At 36.6% G+C, this 19960-nt stretch overlaps 1 protein-coding gene across 4 annotated transcripts in view; it reads left to right on the top strand.

Annotated features, from left to right (window-relative positions):
* psd3l (pleckstrin and Sec7 domain containing 3, like) overlaps positions 1-19960 on the top strand; it is a 153802-nt gene that overhangs the window by 102981 nt on the left and 30861 nt on the right. The window contains exon 1 of one of the 4 annotated variants that reach the window (XM_073830097.1): positions 19068-19474. The exons of the other annotated variants lie outside the window; for them this stretch is intronic. Coding sequence (XP_073686198.1) covers positions 19304-19474 — 171 coding nt within the window. The 5' untranslated portion in view covers positions 19068-19303. Of the gene's footprint in view, positions 1-19067; positions 19475-19960 lie in introns of those variants that run through there. 4 annotated transcript variants of the gene reach the window in all.

The following is a 19960-nucleotide window of genomic DNA, read 5'->3' as shown; positions in this document are numbered from 1 at the left end:
AAGTGTTACAATACATACAAGTGTTAAGATATTTGAGTTTTTATCGCTACTGTAGACAAGGGTTTATACCCAAACTATAGACTTTTATCCAAGTACTTCTGTCATAAAATATATGTAACAGAAATAATTCTCATTATGTGGTTGAAAAGACTGTTTGTGTTGCTCTATCTGGATTAACAGCAGCATGAATGCAGATTTGAATGTCTTTAACACCTGTTTCACATCGTAAGCGTCAGTGGAGCATAAGCAGCATGATGTGAATCGTTGTCATTCAGGAACTAGATCACATGGGTGTTTAAATGGAGAATGTGATATTTTAATGATTAATCGAGTAGCTCTAATGTAAAAATGCAAAATGTGAGGATATCATCACATTCTCGCGAAACCAGTCAGATATCGTGAGACACGTCGGCTCTTGCGAGATCTCATGCCACAAGATCTTGCCACATGCCTACTACAGAGTATATACCCTATTCTTGGTTTACACCATTGATGGAAAAAAACCTGTGTTATTGTGTTTATGTTCATCTCAGCTGATAGTAGCAGTTGTCGCAGCCTGCTGTTAATGATTTACAGCGATGCCATACAAAGCGGTTCCAGTTCCTGATTACCGATTGAACGGTACTCAAGGGATATTTAGTGCATGTATAAATATTCTTGAATCCCCTGCGTTTAGTTTTTTTTTAAATCACCTTTTCAGGGAGTTGCTTAGAGTGTGCTTATGTGCTCATGTAAACGCCTACCATTAGCATGAACACTGTGTTCACATCTTAAGCGGTTTCCTCACAGTAACTGACTTGGCATGTAAATGTAAATGTGCTGACTATCCATGATCAAGTTATTTCCAGAAGGACTGATGCTTTGCTTAATCTGCTGAATGATTCATTACCGAGAAATCCAAATGTGACCTTTAGCTAGTTGTGGAAGGTAGAGTCTCTGGAGAATGTTTCTGAGATATTGATATTCGTGTTAATAAGATAAAGTCATGGAATAATCTCGACTCATTCCATGGTCCATGGGGAAAGCTCATATTACATCTTAATCTGTGTCATAACCAGTCCAATTAATCACATTTATTAGACCTCACATCAAAGCACTTTATGCACAAAGATTTTTGATTGTTCTGACGTCCAGAAATTCACACAAGACATTGCCATTTGACAATTATGCATTTTGGCAGATGCTTTTATTTATTTTTAAATATATTTTTATTTAGCAATGGTGCATTAAATTTATCTGTGACAGTAAATACATTTTTTAATGTAACAAGATTTATATTTCAAATAAATGTTGCTCTTTTGAACATTTTGTGCATTAAAGAATCCTGGAAAAATGTCACAACCCAGATGTTTTTTAAAATCAGCTAATCAGAATTATTTCTGCGAACTAGGGCACTAAAGTAATGTCTGCAAATAATAATTTTGCCACTATAGGAGTAAATTATTTTGATAATATATTAAGGAGAGACACTGCAGGCAAAAACACTGTCTTTTTTAAACACCTATCAGGTTTGAGATTTTGTGCACTTGGTTTTTCATGAAGTGTTTTCTCAGACTAGTGGGAAAAAAACAGTCAAAAAATACTGGTGTTTCTTTTATAGCACTTTATGTATTTGTGTTAATAGATTTCAATTGAATTGCATATTTTTAAAGGCCGTTCTTTAAATTTTCTTCTACACTGAGCCATAAATCTCCACTTCATTAGCACTTACACACACCAAACTTTACATTTTTATTCCTGTCTATATCCTGAAGATTTTTAGAGGGATTTGTTCATATACAATTTGCTTGATTTTATACAACATTTTATTCCTCAAAAAATTGTACAAAAAAAAAAGAAAAAAAAGTGTTTCCTGTCTGACTCTAATGTAAAAAAAAGTTAAACAAGATTTTTGAAACTGACTTCATCCAGGGTTTAGATTTTTGTACTAGAAATGTATGCAAATTAGCACATATTTCATTAAATAATGCAAATTTGCATATTTAAACCTAACATTTTAGAAAACTTCTAATACAAAAAATTATTGCCATTATCAAAGTAATCAATCAACTGGGGAAGTAAGGTGATAACTATTAGTCATTTTTTTACCCTATTCACCTGCAGTGTCTCACCTTAAAATAGAAAACAGTTTTCCAGAATATTACTGTTTTTACTGTATTTTTAATCAAATAATTGCAGCTTTGGTGAACATGAGAGAGACTAAATGGTAGTGTATATACAAGCTATACAATGCATTGATTATTTTTGATATTACATGTGAAAAATGCCAGCAGCTGTGACCTCCAAACAAAACTACATAGGTTTATTGTGTTTCTAGCATTAAATGAAGGCACCATACTGCGCTATATGGCATATACCTACTATACCGATGGAAGCGAATGGAGGTTTATTCTAAGCAGCAGTGAAGTGACCTGTCTGTGTGTTCTCTGCGGCGTATGCTGCGCTCCACTGCTGCCAGCGTTTCATCCTACACATGCATTTCCACGCCATTTCAAGACTGCGCATAGAAACTGCATGTTTAAATTTTTTTATTGATAATACAGACACTCACACGGTCTCCTGTACGTTTTTATGAAGCATTGTGTTACTTATATGAATGTGACTTTGAGCTTTGCGTAGAATGTATTTGTTTGGCAACAGTGTAATGTTATTTGCATCATGTCTAATAAATCTAATTCCGATAGTGGCCAAAATATAATTCAAGCTGGATCTCAGTGCATGAATTATCAAGTAGAATCAAAGATCTGAAGTGCATGCACATTGCTTATTAACCTGTAGGTCACACTGAGCTGTGCTGCTTTAATGAGGGTATAAAATAAGGTGAGTTTAATGGTCAACAGGCTAATAAACAGACCCTATAAATATTTCATTCAATTAGAGTACGTCAGCTGTGAAGTGCTATTATTCAATATATCAGACACTTTTAAATGCATGATGAAAAGTGTGCACAGATGCCAGAATCAAGTGATTTTCAGTCCTCACTGATGGCATGCATGAGGCAACACGTTTTTTGATGTTTAATATACAGCTACAGAAAGCTAAATTGTGGACTAGTGAGATTTCACTGTAGGCTCTCTTTTTAAAATTATTATTATTTTTCTTTTTCAGTGGTCTGTCAATATATTATGCCATATATAATGCCACATTTGCATTATTGGCATTTTTTAATTAATGGCATTGGCAAGTGCTACCCAGCCTCATTAGAAATACATGCCTATACCTGCATTTCTGCAAAACTCAAAAAACTTAACTATGCATGCAAATCGCTCCAGTTTTTAGTTGGAATGAACACTAGAGGCAGAGATTTGTGTTCTTTTTTTAAACAAAGTTTGATATACAGCGCCAGAGTTTTAATTAGGACGCCTAATTTTCACGCAATCTCTTGCACAATGTTGTTTAATGATATCAAAACAATATTAACACGTTATGAGATTTGAAAACTGATACTTTTGAATGCTAATATCACATATACAGTTTGATCGATATGTGTGCTGGAATGAATCTGCTATGAATGCCATGAAATATACGGTTTGATAAAATGACAGTATTCCATAATGGCCATCGGGCAACCTGTTCTCCAAGATATCGGCATCAGCCAATCAAAAACAAAATGTTTCATGCATGTTTCGAATCCAAGTTTTCATGCATCACTTATCATCATGGTCTATAAAAAGACAGGTCAAGAGATTGATCACTTGTTGCTCTTGTCGTGCCTCTATTTAGAACGCAGTGTAACTTTGTCTTCACACTGACAGCAATTAAATCATTCTACTCAGACACTTATCTGCAGTGTCCAGTTGCATCAGCTCCACTGTCTTCACTCACATTCATCGCTGATGCTGTTTAACAGATTTGTTCCACTTACATTTTTTAAAAGATACATTTGAAAAAGTCAGTTTGTAGAATGTGAAACATGTTGCTTTTCTGTATTCAGGTTAAAGCCTTGTTTAAGTCAGCTCAAATCTGTTTTTGTGCAAATCTGATTTAAATCCAGTCATATTTTAATAGTCTGAACGGCAACAAATTGCAAGTCCATTTTGAGCTACATTTGTATGTGGTTTGGAATCCTATTCAGTTTGCATTTCTGGAAATCTGTTTCAGTCTGACCAGACGGATTGGATCTATCCAGAGTTCGGTATAACGTGTTACGCAATAACGTATTACTGTAAGCAGAATTATTTTTTAATGCATGCAGAAAATGTTTTAAAAACAATGTACTTCAGAAAAATGAATAAAATTAATTTATTTCCATTTGTGAAAAAATACTAATTAATTTGTATAGGCTAACCCAAACTTTTTTTTTTTTTTTAATTATTGGCGTAATTTACGCAGAAAATGATCTAGGCGTGCATATAAAACAGTGATATGTTGAGTGCAAAAAGTTACATGCAACACATTTTAGTCAGACATTACAGTGGGAAAAGTTCAACAAGTGAATTTGTACAAGTTTGTAAAAAGTAAGTTTTATTTGATCAAAAACGAAAAGTAGCCGGGATAAACTTGAATCTTTCATTTCTTTTTCTTTTTTTATGGAGGCGATGCGTGTCACAAGCTTTTAATAATAGAGACTTAAAGCTTTCTTTAGATCGGCTATACTGTAATGCATTTCTTATGCCATTTTTGTTCATTTTAGTGGCTCGTTTCAGGAAGATATTCACGTAGAAAGCAGAAATGCAGAAAGCACGCTCTATTTGTTTTCTTTATTTTACAAAACCAAAAAAGAAATTGTTGTTTTTGGGAGTTTATACAAATAATACTTAGCCTATGTAATTTTTTTGTCAATATTAAATTAATAAACGAGAAACTGAGTTTCTCTTTGTTGTGTATTTTTTAGGTTTGATAACTTGAAAAGTAAAATAAACTTGAAAGTAACTTGACAGTAAAATAATTAGTATTCTGATTACTGATTACTGCATTTAAAAAGTAATGTAATCAAATTACGATTTTAAAGAAGTAATTAGTCATTTGTAGTGGATTACTTTTTTAAAGTAACTTACCCAACACTGGATTTAGCATAGCTTTTTAACATTCTCACTACAAGTAAAATGTAAACACCTCAGACGTTTTTGGCTAAGGAGCTGGTGCAGCGCTGTCAGAATAAATACAACTGGTGCATGTATTAGACAACATAACGTTCTGTAGTTTATTTACTAATGGTTTAAGGCCATTTGGTGATTTCAGTCATCATACAGTAACCAGCAACAACCAGCCCTTTCTCTTCTCATGGAAGACATGCGATGCGACACTAAGCAGTCTCTCGCTGTTGGTGCTTGTAATGATTTTTGCTTCTTGGACAGTTTTAAATGCTTCCACACTGCCCACATGTTTGCTACATTTGTGCACGCTGTTGCTAACCCACTGAATTGATGGTCATGCTCCTTGACTGATGTTTCCAAAAATGTTTAATACGTTGACATTCAAGTAGACACCGTAAGAACTACGACACAAAAACAAAACCAAAACAAACACTACATAAACCAATTACGAAACCATTACATTGCAATTCGCATAATACAAACGTACAAATTAATTTACCTTATAACCCTTTTTCAGTGAGATGCAGAAGTCCAATAGGTTGGTTTCACGTGACGTCACTGTTGTGGCGCGAAATGCAGATGGAGGGCAGGAAGTAATTTTACTCCATAGGAATCAATAGCAGAAACTTAAAATGCCTATGTTTTGCGTTGTTTATAGGCGCTCAAACCGAAAAAAACACACGGAGCTTTTATCATTGCGTGAAAATCTGCTGTTTAACGAGGAAAGGCAAGAAATTGACTGAAAATCGCTGAAAAAAGTGGCTTGTAAACCTCCATCTGCGGTCAGGAGGAGAGCCGGATAATACATGTGAAATTTATAAATAGATACAGTGTGAGACAGTGAGAATTTACTCAATGCTAAACGACATGTGTACATGGTGTATATTTGTAGTTTCGAGCTTTTTAGTGACTGTATGAAAGCGATATTTGCTCGTATTCTACGCTATAATCGTTTCAGAATTTGAATAAAGATTTCGCTTTACGTGTGTGACTCAAAAAGCAGAACGGATGAGATGGAGGAAAGCCTGTACTGTATTGGTTGAGACGCTATTACAGAAAGGTATAAACAGAAAATCACAACATATGTTGGATGTGATCGTTATGTTATGAAGACGATTTTTTCAACCAAATTAAAATAGTTGCCTGCCATCGATGCTGTAAATATAAGGTAAGTAAGCCTGATTGCAAACAATTTCGAAAGTGATTCCCACATTTATATAGAGGATGCTGGATATATGTTACTCCTGAAACTACTGCTGTACAGGGTTTTGGCTGTTGGTCCTGTTAGCAGTGCGTAAAGCGAGCAAATATCGTTTTCATAGTCACTAAAAGGCCGTCACTCACTTCAATTTATGGCAATCTCACAAGGTTCCGTTGTAATCAATTGCAAACATAAAGTCTTATTTACAACGTGTCTACGTGTGGTATTTACGGATTCTCACTGTCTCACCCTTTATCTATTTATATATTTGTTTATATCTTAATATTATTATCATTTATTAACCATTTGCACACACAAGCATTATCCGACTCTCCTCCTGACCGCAGAGGCAGGTTTACAAGACACTTTTCTCTGCGTTTTTGAGTCGATTTCTTGTGTTTTCCTCCTTATGAACAGCATATATTCATACACGATAAGAAATGAAATTTCTAGGTTTGACCAATTTCCATAAACAACTTAAAACATAGGCATTTCGAGTTTCTGCTAGTGATTCCTATGGAGAAAAATAACTACCTGCCCTCCAGCTGCATTTCGCACGTCATCAGAACCACGTGATTGAAAACAACCTATTGAACGAGAAGAACGCCACAAAGTGCAGGCTGCGTGCTTCACAAAGCGCACACACCTGCCGACAGCGGAAATGGGGCGCGCTTTATGCAATCACCATTGCGCGTTAAGTTCGTACCAAAATAAAAGTCCTTCAAAGCTACTCCATACAAAAAGGGTCAATACAATGCAGATTTCACAAATTAGCAATCCTTTACACACGCCTCTATTTGATCACGTCACACCATTGTTCGGTATAATTTATTCTGCTTTTACGCTTATTCATTTTGGTTGCCGAACATTCGGTGCATCCCTACAAAATACCATTGTTTGTTTTATTCCTGATTTGAAATATGTTATTGAACAAATCTTACAAAAGAGTTCCAGATTGTCAACTGACTGTCTTTAAAGGGACACTGTTGATGGTCATCACCACATTACCAAGTAAAGTTTTAGAACTCAACTTTGTTGCATTGCCAGAGGCCATTGTTGCTCATGTCACCTCTAACTCTTGTTAAGCTCAATGACTTCCAGTCACTTTGTCACTGTAGATCAGTATCAGTATGAACACGCCTTTAATGAGACGACATGAATGCTGTCAGTACTACCACAGTCTAAAATTTACAAAAGACAGCTGGCTTTAGTAAGTAAAATAATACAGAGACTGGCCGACTAACTGAGATTAGAAATTGATTACAAAAAGTGACTCTATTAAGCATATCCGGTTTATACAAAGTTCTGTCACTCATTTGATTATTTACATGACGCAGCTGATTGGCTTCTAATCATATTAGCAGCCAATAAGCTTGCTGCCCAACATCTAAATACTCAGATAGTGCTTGCTGTAGCAGTTGCAGCACGCTTCAGAAACCCTCCATCTTCCCCTGCTCCACCTGTATGTGAGCATCGCTCCAGAACTGACATCACTACCTGCTGTTCATGATCTGTACAAGCTGTTTGATCCTTTCATTCTTGAGTGATGCAACATTTCTATTTGGGACATAGAAATGCCCTTTAAACGGTTGGCTGCCTGTGCTGTTTGGAGCATCAGTCCATCTACATAAAAGGAGTTCATCATGGGCGACATTCGACACTTGAGTCAGGGGGGCAAGAGGAAAAAAAGAAGAAGAAAAAAAAAGAAAAATCATTTTTGGATAAGCATCAAAACAATGCCATACCATATTGCAACGCACCAAAGCAGTCAATACTTAATAACTTAAAGAAGTTGCCAACATTTACTAAACTGTGAACGAGCTTTTGACTCTTGCTGCTAGTTTGAATCTGGCGATGCTTCCCATTTTAAATGTCAGTTGACGGCCTTTCGTTTTTAACCAGAAATGTGCACACTGCTTTTCTGATTTTCATCATTTCAAGTTTTCCGTGTCTTTTTCCCGTGTCACTTGAAATGTATCCGTTTTGATTCATTGTTACTAAAGGTGAGACACGTGAGGAAAAAAATAAACGATCAGTTTTTGAACAATTCTGTCATAAATCACATACCTTTCATTCCTGAACATTTTACCGTCTGTTACTAGAAATGAAATTAGGCTACTGGTTGATATGTTCTGATCTCAATAAGGTTTACACACGCTTTTGGTCCGTGAACTAGATCTTGCTCAGAATGCGCGCTGTCTGTGGAAGTTTGGCAAGGACCGGTTTCAGAAATAAATCAGTCAGCATGCTCTCACATATATTTTTTGTCCTGTCCATTACTTTGGTTATCACTGTGTCAGCCACTTCTATTTCAAGAACGAATCCAGCATAAATAAACGGATGTCATTCCAGAATTGCAGCGTGTGTGTGATTGAAAAATGAAAGTTTCATGCAAACTCTGATTGGATTATAGAAAGTGCGCAAAGCACGTTCCCTTTATTATTACTACAAAGCGTAACTCATCTTAGTTCATCGTGATCTCTCAAAGTTTCAGCAGGTGAGTGAATTCTGACCAACTAAAATGTTTCTGATTGGCTGACAATTCTGACTTAAAGTTACTTTTATTCAACCAGCAAGTTTTTTTTTTTTGACCGGAAATTACACAGGTTTCTCCCAAAAGGTAATAAGATGATGTACAAGAGGCATCATTGTGAAAAAAAATATTTAAAAATATTATAAAAAAAACTTGTAAAAATATATTCAAATAGTCTAAGCTGTTCTAAAGCATCCTAATTACCCTGATTCATTGGGAACAGCTGTTTTAATCAACTCAACAGGTGAAAAACAGAAGCTCTCTGCTGTTGGTTTGTGGACAGTCATGGCTAAGACAAAGGGGCTCACTGAGGACCTGCGGCTGCGCATTGTGGCTGCTCAAAGGTCAGGAAATGGCTTTAAGACCATATCTAAATGTTTTGAAGTTCCAGCGGCTACAGTGCAAAGTATTATTAAAAAATACAAGACGTTCCGCACTGTGAAAAATCTCAGAGGATGTGGTTGGAAGCCAAAATGACACCTGTACTGACCAGGAGGATAGTGAGAGTAAAAAAAAAAAAAAAGAGTAAAAAAGAGGGATCACCACCAAGGCCATCCTGATGAATCTGGGCTCTGCAGGTGGCAACATCTCAAGGCAGACAGTCCAACAGACACTGAACACCGCTGGGTTCCACGGACACAGACCAAGGAGGACACCACTTCTCCAGATACGGCACACAAAAGCCCGCAAATGCTCATCTGGACAAAGAAGACGACTTCTGGTCAAATTGAATTGTCTGGCCACAGTGATGTAGCCTTCATTTGGCGTAAAAAAGGAGAAGCCTTCAACCCTAAGAACACCATCCCCACTGTCAAACATGGTGGTGGGAACCTAATGTTTTGGGGGTGTTTTTCAGCCGGTGGACCAGGGAACCTAATCACAGTAAACGGCTCCATGAAAAAGGAGCAATACATCAAAATCCTCAACAACAACATCAGGCAGTCTGCAGAGAAACTTGGTCTTGGGCACCAGTGGGCATTTGAGCACGACAACGACCCAAAACACACAGCAAAAGTGGTGAAGAAATGGTTAGCAGACAAAAACATTAACGTTTTGCAGTGGCCCAGCCAGAGTCCTGACTTAAATCCAATTGAGAATCTGTGGAGGAGCTAAAGATCAGGCTGATGGCAAGGAGACCCTCCAACCTGAAAGAGTTGGAGCTCATCGCTAAAGATGAATGGGCAAACATACCAGTGGAGACATGCAAAAAGCTGCTCAGCAATTATAGGAAGCGTTTGATTGCTGTAATAGCCAATAAACGCTTTTCTATTGATTATTGAGAAGGGTATGAATAACTTTGGACATGCCACTTTTTGTTCAAATGTAAATAAAAGATGAGTAATAATTTTTTCCACAATGATGCCTCTTATACATCGTCTTATTATCTTCTGGGAGACGTCTGTGTCATTTCTAATCCAAAAAAAAAAAAACTTCCTGGTTGAATAAAAGTAACTTTAAGCAATAATTTGCCAGGGGTATGAATAATTTCAGGCTTGACCGTATATACACTACAGTATATATAATTTTCATTTGGCATTAAATTAAAGAATAATCTCTGGAAGATCAATCAGACAGAGTAGACTAGTCAGTCTGAAGCTATTGCACTATAAAATCATTGTGCTGTAACACTCTGTTCTCTCCTTTCCAAAATCAAAATTTATTGTTTTTACTCTGGAAAATACTTTGTTTTGAAATCAGCCACATTTCAGGACGTGGTGTTTCACATCAGAGCCACTTCTGATTTCAGGGATGATGGGTTCACAAGCGATCAAACGTGCCTCATGCTGTTCACGCTGTTTAATGTTAATTTGAAGATCTGTTAATATACTTATTATACAATTAGGTGTAATTGATTCTGATTTATCACAGAAACCTGTGTGATTAATGGGTTAATCGATTCACAGCCCTGTAAAATACTTAAATACAGTTTTCCACTTAGTTTCTAATTGATTTGTTCTTTAATATGGTAATACATGTTGGTTGTTTTAGTGTAACTGTTAGAAGTCTTTGTGCAAGTTCTGAAGCATTGTTGTTACCTTTATTATTTTTATTTTGCACAAAAGATGCATTAAATCAAATCGTTAAGAATTTCCATTTTGTAAAAGTGACATCAATGCTGTTGGCTGTAAAGCAGTGGATGCTGGTTGCTTGAGGAGCTCACTGTAGGGAACAGATGGGCCTGATGATGCATCAGGCCATTGGCTCACTCGTCACATTAAGGCATATTGTCTGGCAAGTGACCATGCCGTCTTAAGCAACCTGATGACAAACCTGCTGAGAATAATATTAATAAAACCTTCATCAGATGTGTTTGAAAGTGCACTATATAACAAAAACGAAATCTGAAGATAAGAGATTGTCATAAAAGTAGAACTGATGTGCAGTTATTTTAGCTGTTGTCCATATTGTCATGATGAAATCTTGCTCATATAAACAGGAATCAGAAAGGGTCCTATGCTTGTGACTCATTTCAGCATGATGCAGCTGAAGATTGAGGCTGTAAAAACTATATTTGACCTTTTTCCTTCCCTTGGCACTGAGGCTGGTAAATATATGTTGCCATATCTAAAATACCTGTGGAAATGTTGCAATTTCAAACAGGAACTTACAACATCATTTTAAATGTCAAGTTATTAAAATGTACTGTTTGCTTACAGCAACACAAATGGCTTGTATTGTATTTATATAAATGTAGTTTATACGCTGTACGTCTTAATATGTACTGTATGTGAATAGCACATTAGTGCATTACTTCTGACATGTGAAGAGCTGTTGTGCTCATGAGGCCTTGAATTCTGGATCACGTCCCAGTCCCGTTTCCCTTCTCTTATCTAATTAAAAAGGCAAGATACAATAAACTACAATTATTTAAAAAATCTGAATAATAACAGCAGAACATTTATTTAAAATCTCTCTTAACACCCACTCCCAAACGTACTGTATTCAGAAACAAGCAAAAACACGTCCCTCAGTAAAATAGATGTTTCTATAGTAAGAAGTAGAGATGCACCAAAAGTTCGGCAACCATTATTATTTGGCCGAAAAAAAAGCTCTTATATGCGATAAGGCAGAATAAATTATACTGAACAATGAAATTACGTGATCAAATAGAGGCGTGCGCTAATGCAGCAAACATGTGGGCAGTGTGGAAGCATTTAAAACTGTCCGAGAAAGACGCAAAATAAGAGAAAGGGCTGGTTGTTGCTGGTTACTGTATGATGACTGAAATCACCAAATAGCCTTAAACCATTAGTAAATAAACTACAGAACGTTATGTTGTCTAATACATGCACCAGTTGTATTTATTCTGACAGCGCTGCATGAGCTCCTGAGCCACGGTTCAAAGTCCAAAGCGTCGGGAAATGAGAATCATTTATAAATCTGCTGCTGTCAGCAAAAACTAGTACTGAGGACTTCTTGCAGGTTTCCGCCAAAATAAAAGTCAACATTCATAAATGTTTGTATTGTAATTTTACTGTTGTTCTGTAAAATAAAATAAAAAAGATAAAAATAATGATAACAATCATTATAACAGCTCTATTAATACATGTATTATAACATTCTCCTTTGCTCAGCAAGGCTGCATTTATTTGTACATTAAAAACACATGCTTGATTCAAGAAGGGGGTCTTAAAAAATTGGCCAAAGAATTTTATTTTACTAACTTATTAATTTTAAGGTAAATTGTGCTTTGTTGGTATGCTATGTCTACTAGAATGTTAAAAAAGTTCAGTGTTAAGTAAATATTTTTTTAAATAGTTGTTTTGTAATTGATTTTTTTCTTTGAAAAGCAAGACAAAACTGTAAAAAGCACATTTTGGCTATTTAATGTATGCAATGGTGAAAAAAATTGGCAAAATACGTGGGGGGAAAAACATGAAAAACTGTTTTCGGTGATCGGCCTTCGGCCCAGTGTTTAATTTTATTCGGCTTCGGCCAAGAATTTTCATTTCGGTGCATCCCTAGTAAGTATCATGATGCCAGGACATGCTTACCTACAGTGCTTTTCTGTTGTGAGCATTGCTCCAGAACTAGCATCACTGCTTACTGTTCATGATCTGTACAAGCTGTTCGATCGTTGCATTCTGGAGTGATGCAGCACTTCTTTTGGTGACAGAAATGTCCTTCAAATTGTTGGCTGCCTGTGCTGTTTTGAGCATCAGTCCAGATCCACATAAAATGACTAATATCCCATAATTCATTTGTATTTTCTGTTTATTGGTCACACAGCACACACATGTTCACACTCATGTCTTGTCCTTGAGTAGCACAGCTCTGGCTGCAGTCATGTAGAACATTTCAGCAGTGCCTCTCTGTAAAGGCCTTTTACACACTCTTAAAATGTTGTTTATTGGTATCCGTGGAATATTTACACAGCAAAAAAAAAAGATTATCACTCTTTAGATTATCAAAAAGTCTTAGAATTGACTCGTGTCATGTGACCTATTGAAATAAATGTAGGGCTGCTCGAATCATAATCACGATTATTTTTGGTCAATGTTGTATTCACGATTATTTAACACGATTTTGAGTGGGTCCAGAACTATATATGATTGATTAATTTAAAGATAGCAACAGCATAGTCTTTATTGTAAGAATTAAACATGCTTTGTTTCTTATAAAAACTACAAAAGTCCCTCCGTCTAGAGCAGTGAGTGATTTTGTTGTTTGATTGACATTAAGCACAGAGACGGCTGAAGAAATATTACTTGTGGCCGCTTTAAGAGCTGCACAGATCCAATATACTGTTACACACATATTTTCATTCTCAACTGTTTACGTTAATTAGAGACATAACTGATGAAGGTTTAGACGAATAACCACCAAATGCCGCATTTTGACACATATTTGCACGTATTTGACCATTCAGGTACGCATCTTAAGCTAAACGTTCACTTTACTTGTCCGTGTTCTGTTCAGTCTCTGAGTGCATACACAGAACAGCACAAATTCCCTTTAGTTTTTTTTTAAACACAACATCAAATAAACATTAATAAATCAAGCACATATAATTTTATGCAAGTCACGTTACATGATTTTACTGATTTGCATGTGAAATTGGGCTTTTATAGAGGAGTGGAATCGGGAGCTATAATAATTTTTCTCTCTCATTATTTTCAAAATCGTTTGAAGCCAAAATCATAATCGAAACCTAAATGGCCCTAAATAAACATACATGTTACTAATCAAATAAAGTATGATAAACAGTAATTCTGCAGGTTTAGGTTGGCATACTTATCTCCACAGATCCACAGCCAACCTGTTTCTCTGAGGAACTGGTGTAATATTCTCAGAGGATGAGCCAGCCACCATGTGCCACCTACTCTGGTGGGCATGAGTGGGTTTTGGCTGCCATGCATAATGTGAATGCAGACTTCAAATTTCACTGTTGAAAGGGGACTAATCTCTTCTTCCAGTCTCAAGGAGAAAGTGCTGTTTTGGCAGCATTCTTGTATGAAAGATCCGGTCTGTGGATCCTCAGCCTGGGTACATCCCTACTCTCATGCTGCACTGTCAGTGCCTCTTCCTTTGGCCCTCACTTGACTGCAGACACCATCCATCAAAACACAGATACTGTAGCTTTTGTTCTTGACATTGGCTTATGCTACTCACTGTCCTGCCCTACAAGAACATACATAAAGCATTTCTTGTTCGTCCACCACACTGTCAAGAAGGCAATCCAAAATGAGCTGGCCTTATCAAACACAAAACATTTTTCACAGGTAGACATTACAAAATCCCATTCTATTTAGCTTTTCTTCACACCAGCCTGGTGAAGTAAAAATTCTCCATTCTCCTCTTTCCGAACTTTCATTCTGACGATCCCTTTTCAATATTCTCACAAATTTTCAGCCAATAGTAGAGGAATAATAAGCAGGAAAATGTAAATAATTTTCATCTGAAAGAGAACTGCGAAGGTGGCCGTTGACAATTCACGCTTCCCCCTCAGACAGTTCAACCGTATTTGACTGGCGACAGGTGCTTATTTCATACCGCTCTTGACATGAGAGAAACCCTTCATTATGTGTCGTTTCTCATTTCACATGCAAACAGCTTAGCCAGTGATGAGTAATGACATTTACATGTAGGTAAAGGTACACCTGCAAAAGCAGTTTGTGTAAATGTAAGGGTCAGAAAGAGGTTAGACAACGATCATGGAAAAATAATTGCAACGTTTCTGATGCAAGAGACCTTACCTAACATTGTTAGTGGGGAAAAATCTGTGTGACATAGCTTTGATAGTTTTGAAGCTTGGCGACTTCATGCTGATGTAAATTTGCATCAAAAATGTTAAAAAGTCCTGTCAAATTGTAAAAGGTCTTTTTCAATATATTTGCACCCCTCGCTCACATAATGGCTGTGTCTCACAGCCAAGAGAGACTTTGTGCCATGAAATCATTCTTTCTCCCTAGAAAGCACATGTGTGAACATCATGAACTTGTTCCAAATGTACCAAATGCTGCTATTTCCTTTCTGCTTCATGCCAGTGTGATGTTTTCCTGCTGTAGCTAAACTGTATGCAGATATGATGCTCGGTTGGACCTGAGATGAAAAAAACATACTGAAAAATGCATTAGCTTTACCTGCATGTAAGATTCTTCACACATTATGCACACGAAACCTCTGAATCAACATTCATGAAGTGCAATGTAAAACAGACTTTTGACTGTTGAAATGATCATGAAATGATCAGAACATGACCTGAACAACCAACAGTGATTTCATCTATTTATTAAGACTTTCCTGAGTACATCGGTGATAAATGATGATAAGCTGATGTCTGAAATGAGAGTTTAACAGCAGTGCAGAAAGATGTTCACACATTTTAATTAGGAATGCATCAATATTAAAATTCTGGGCAATAATTAATGTTATATAACTGGCAGACTCTAGATTTGACACACTAACTCACTAAAAATACAATCAGTAGTTCTAAATGCTTTGAATTTAGGCATCACAACATTATTATGTACAGTAATATTATGTGTAGATCGCATATTGAAGGCAAGGTGACCTGATTGTAAATATTGGTGGATAAGCTTGCACAGTTAAATAAATATCCCAATATCTGTTGATCGGAACAGTGCTTACTGATACTGATAAAAAAAATAAAAAAAAAACTTAAAATGGTTTTCCCAAATTACATGTCAAAAATTCTAGGTAGTAACGTAATCCACATTTTAGGTAATATAATCAGATTACTTTTAGATTAGTTTTGAACTAGCTCGTTTATCACATTGATTTAAATAGGATAATGTTATACCATAGAATGCAAAGAGTGAGAAAATATATTACATTTGTTGTTATTAACAACATGTGCATTAAAGCGAGAGTCGCGATTGTAAGTCGCTTTGGATAAAAGCGTCTGCTAAATGAATAAATGTAAATGTAATGTAAATGTGAGCTGTGGAGGGGTTTATGAGTTTAATGAAAAGCGAATAATTAAGTTAATCATAAAAAAGTTAAATTAAAACAAAAATTTAATTTTAAAATCAATCAAAATAAAACAATACTAAAAAATGAAATCTTTTATTTGTTTACCTGCATGTCATGCGACCATAACAAATGTCTAGAGAACCAATGAACATGCAAATGTGATACTTAATTATTAAAATGTTTATTTTAATATCTCAGGGTACTTAAAGTAAATATATATACGCGAAAGAGGATCAGATGACAAAAAGTTTCTGTGAATTGTTGCATTTAATGTGTTCGGAAGACAAAAGCCTTCCAAAGTTATAGAGATACATGGATAAATAACCTACTAAATGATAATTAAAATAAAAATGTGATAATTATTTTTGTAAATCAGTGGTCAAAAGCTGTTTCGCCACCTGACTGATGACTGATCTTTGTGTGAAAGTCTACAAAACGTAAAGACTTTCAGAGTGTATATAACCACTAGGCTATTTTAGAAATGAAAATGTAAAAGATAAAAAAGGAATTAGGCTAATCAATAAATGATGATTAGATGATTGCAATTGTGTAAATGATAGGTAATCATGTAATCCATAAAAAACATAACTGTGGTCTGATTATGAGTATTTTAATAATATAATAATGTATTATAATTAGGGCTGTCAAAATTACAGCGTTAACGCAGATTCATTTTAACGGCACTAATTTTATTAACGTGCACGATTAATGCAGCACGCATTTTCTGTTTGACCCATTACCTAGCCCATAGTTAAAGAAATGAATGCACAATGTTGCCAACCTTTGAAACATGTCTAGTCTTCATTTGCTTAAAGCATCCATATTTGTTCATGCCCATGTTGATTAGAGTATTAAAAACTTTAAAAAGCATTAATTTAAGGTACATTTAGAACAGATAAAAATGTCTGATTAATCACGAGTTAGCTCATGACAATCATGCGATTAATCGCGATTAAAAAAACGTACCTAAACCTAAGTATAATTTAATTGCAAGTACTTAATTTTTTGAATCTGATTACGTAATCCAGATTACTTTACTAACCAGCTCTGGGTGCCAATATATAGTGTATCCCTAAATCTCAGCGTCTCCTGAATCTCACAAACTTTTCACACAAATTGAGTTCTTCTGTTGAAATGATTATTGTAGCAACCTTGTAAACAGTCAGTCAGACAGTAAGTGCATCTTGTAGGCTTTTGCCACATTTTGAGACGGTCCATGAGTGTGCTTCACATCTGAAACTTAAATGATTAAACCTGCCCGCTCATAATTGGTTTTATTTCAGCCAGTCACAGTGTGTTTATGGAGCATTCGTATGCGCTTTGAACACTTTGAATTATTGATTCCAGTTGAAATCATACTGAGGTGATGGATTTCTCACAGGAGATCTGTGAATTACTGCCTAGAGCCAGGCATGTTTGAAAAAATCTCCATCATTATTGCACAGCCGTTATTATCATAAACCACCTCGAGAAAGCGAGAGTTGTGCATGAGAGTCTTATTGCATTCAAAAGTAGAATCTTATTTGGCCGTTTCTCCAATAAACTCCAATATTACCATGCATACTGTATGCGTGCCTCAGAGGCAGAGCTGCATTGTTGTTTGTTAACCCCCTGGGGTCGACAAACGCGCCGGCGAGTTTCGTGGCAGTTTCTCTGATAACCCTAAAAGGAACTTAAATTACTCCGTCATTTCTGATCGTACAAAGTACATCAATTGAATCTGTAAAAAGTCTACTTTTATTTGTAGAAACCTTAAAAGATGAATCTATGCATCTATAGATAAAAGATGAATCCTGCTGACGTTTACTTGAGTCTGTTTTTCATCTGAGAGCGCTTTACCAACTTCAGATGTTCAACTACACTGATATTCTAGTGCAAAACAAGTTCCTTGCAATCACTTAAATATCAGATATGATTTACTTGTTTTGCTTGTTGAACAGAATTCAGAAAAAGTTTTCAAAAATGACAGTCTGTCCACATCTCTGGTTAGATCATCGTGCTCAATAATGTGTCTTTGACCTTCATTATGTATGTTTTGATTGTACTGTGTTGTAAATAATATACAAATAATCTAAAACGCCATTCTTTGAATCTTCTCACATTGTTTCTTACCTGACAGTCTCATTGATGGGCCATTAGGGGAGGGCTCTTTGTCTCTCAAATGTGAATTGCTAAATATTTATGGGTCATTGCCACTCCTTCGAATATTCCCTTTTTTATCGCAAAACATGTTTTAGAAAATTTACATCAATATATTGTTTTGTATTGTCTCTGAACAAGTAAACAAGATGATTTTCACATCATTTGGTTGAAAAAACTCTAGCTTACCACATCCAATTCTCAAAAGTCTTGTGAACAAATGGTCTGTATGTGTTTCATGGCCTTATTTCAGTGACTTCACAACTTTAGTTTTTCACTAACCACGCATAGAAGTTTTTTTTTTCAAAAACACAAACATGTACATTCATGTTTCTTACATAATATTGGGGCCCATTTTGTGCTAATTCCAAAGTAATCAGATTATAGCCATTAATGTGTTTTTAAGATACTGAAAAAAGCACAAATGTCAGGGCATGTCAAAACTTCTTCAGGGTGATTTGGTTCTTGATCAGCGAAATGAGAGTTTATCCACAGCTTATGCTGGTGAGATTCAGGATGTCATTTTTTGAGCCCCAGAGTCGCCCTGTGTTCTCTGTGCAGCTGGTGGGCAGCTTACATTGGCTGTTTGAAATATAAATGAATCGATTTCAACATTGGCTCACTTCAGAATGGGAGGAGCACCTCCTCTCCCCTTTTCTCTCTCTCTCTCTCTCTCTCTCTCTGTGTGTCTCTCCCTGACTCTACCAGTCACTGACGTGTTGCTTCCAGGGAAACTATCGCTCTGTATCCAAACACTCTAGTGAGAGATGCGGGAGAGAGCAGCGCCGCTCGTGTCTTGAGGGCAGGGACGTTTGTGAGCCGTTCTGCTTTGCTCGTCTGTTCGTTTTCACTCTTTTCCTTTCGCGTGGCTCTCCGCCGCCTCCTCACACATCCCTCCTGTCGTGCTGAGACCTCTTCTGTCTTGGTGTGCGTGCGAAAGGGCTTTAATCTGAGGAGATGATCGGGGTAAACAGCGTTCAGGGGACCGGGAAGGTCCGCATGCGGGCCGGGGGCTCCGTCAAGTACGGCAGGGAGGAGTCGCTCAGGCGTCAGCCCCAGCACCGCTCCAAGTCTCTCAAAGTGTCCAATTCTGCTGAATTCAACACTGGACTGCCTAAAAAGGAGAAGGTAATGAGCCTGACATTTGCTGTGGTGTTTGTGTGCCTGGAATGGAGATGATTGGCATTGTGATGCTGTATTAACAGGATTTTTGGATATCTTTGCTGACAAGCTGCTGTTATCTCGCATGCAGACTAAAGCTCTTCGTATAACCTTGTTATTAAGTACAGCGCTGGTGTTGCGTCTGCAGCACTGGACACAATACTTGCACTCAACAAAATGCTGCATTTCCCTCTGGATGAGACGTGTCCGTGTCCTTACGCTGGATTTATGTCTTTACCTGAAGCCGACAGGCAGCGGTTTGCTGCTTTAAGTGATGGATGGTTTGATGATGGCTTTTTTGTGCCAGTTTTTGAATGAAATGCATGCTGTTGTTAACATCTGTTATTGTGACGGCATTAACGTGTCACCTTGACCCGGGGTAGCGGCATCTGTGTGTTTTATTAGCCACTGTTTGATTTATGATTCACAGACATTGTTTATGCCAAGGCTACC

This window comes from Garra rufa, chromosome 23 (genome assembly GCF_049309525.1).
Source record: "Garra rufa chromosome 23, GarRuf1.0, whole genome shotgun sequence".
NCBI lineage: Eukaryota > Metazoa > Chordata > Actinopteri > Cypriniformes > Cyprinidae > Garra > Garra rufa.
This window is presented reverse-complemented; position numbering and strand designations above follow the sequence as displayed.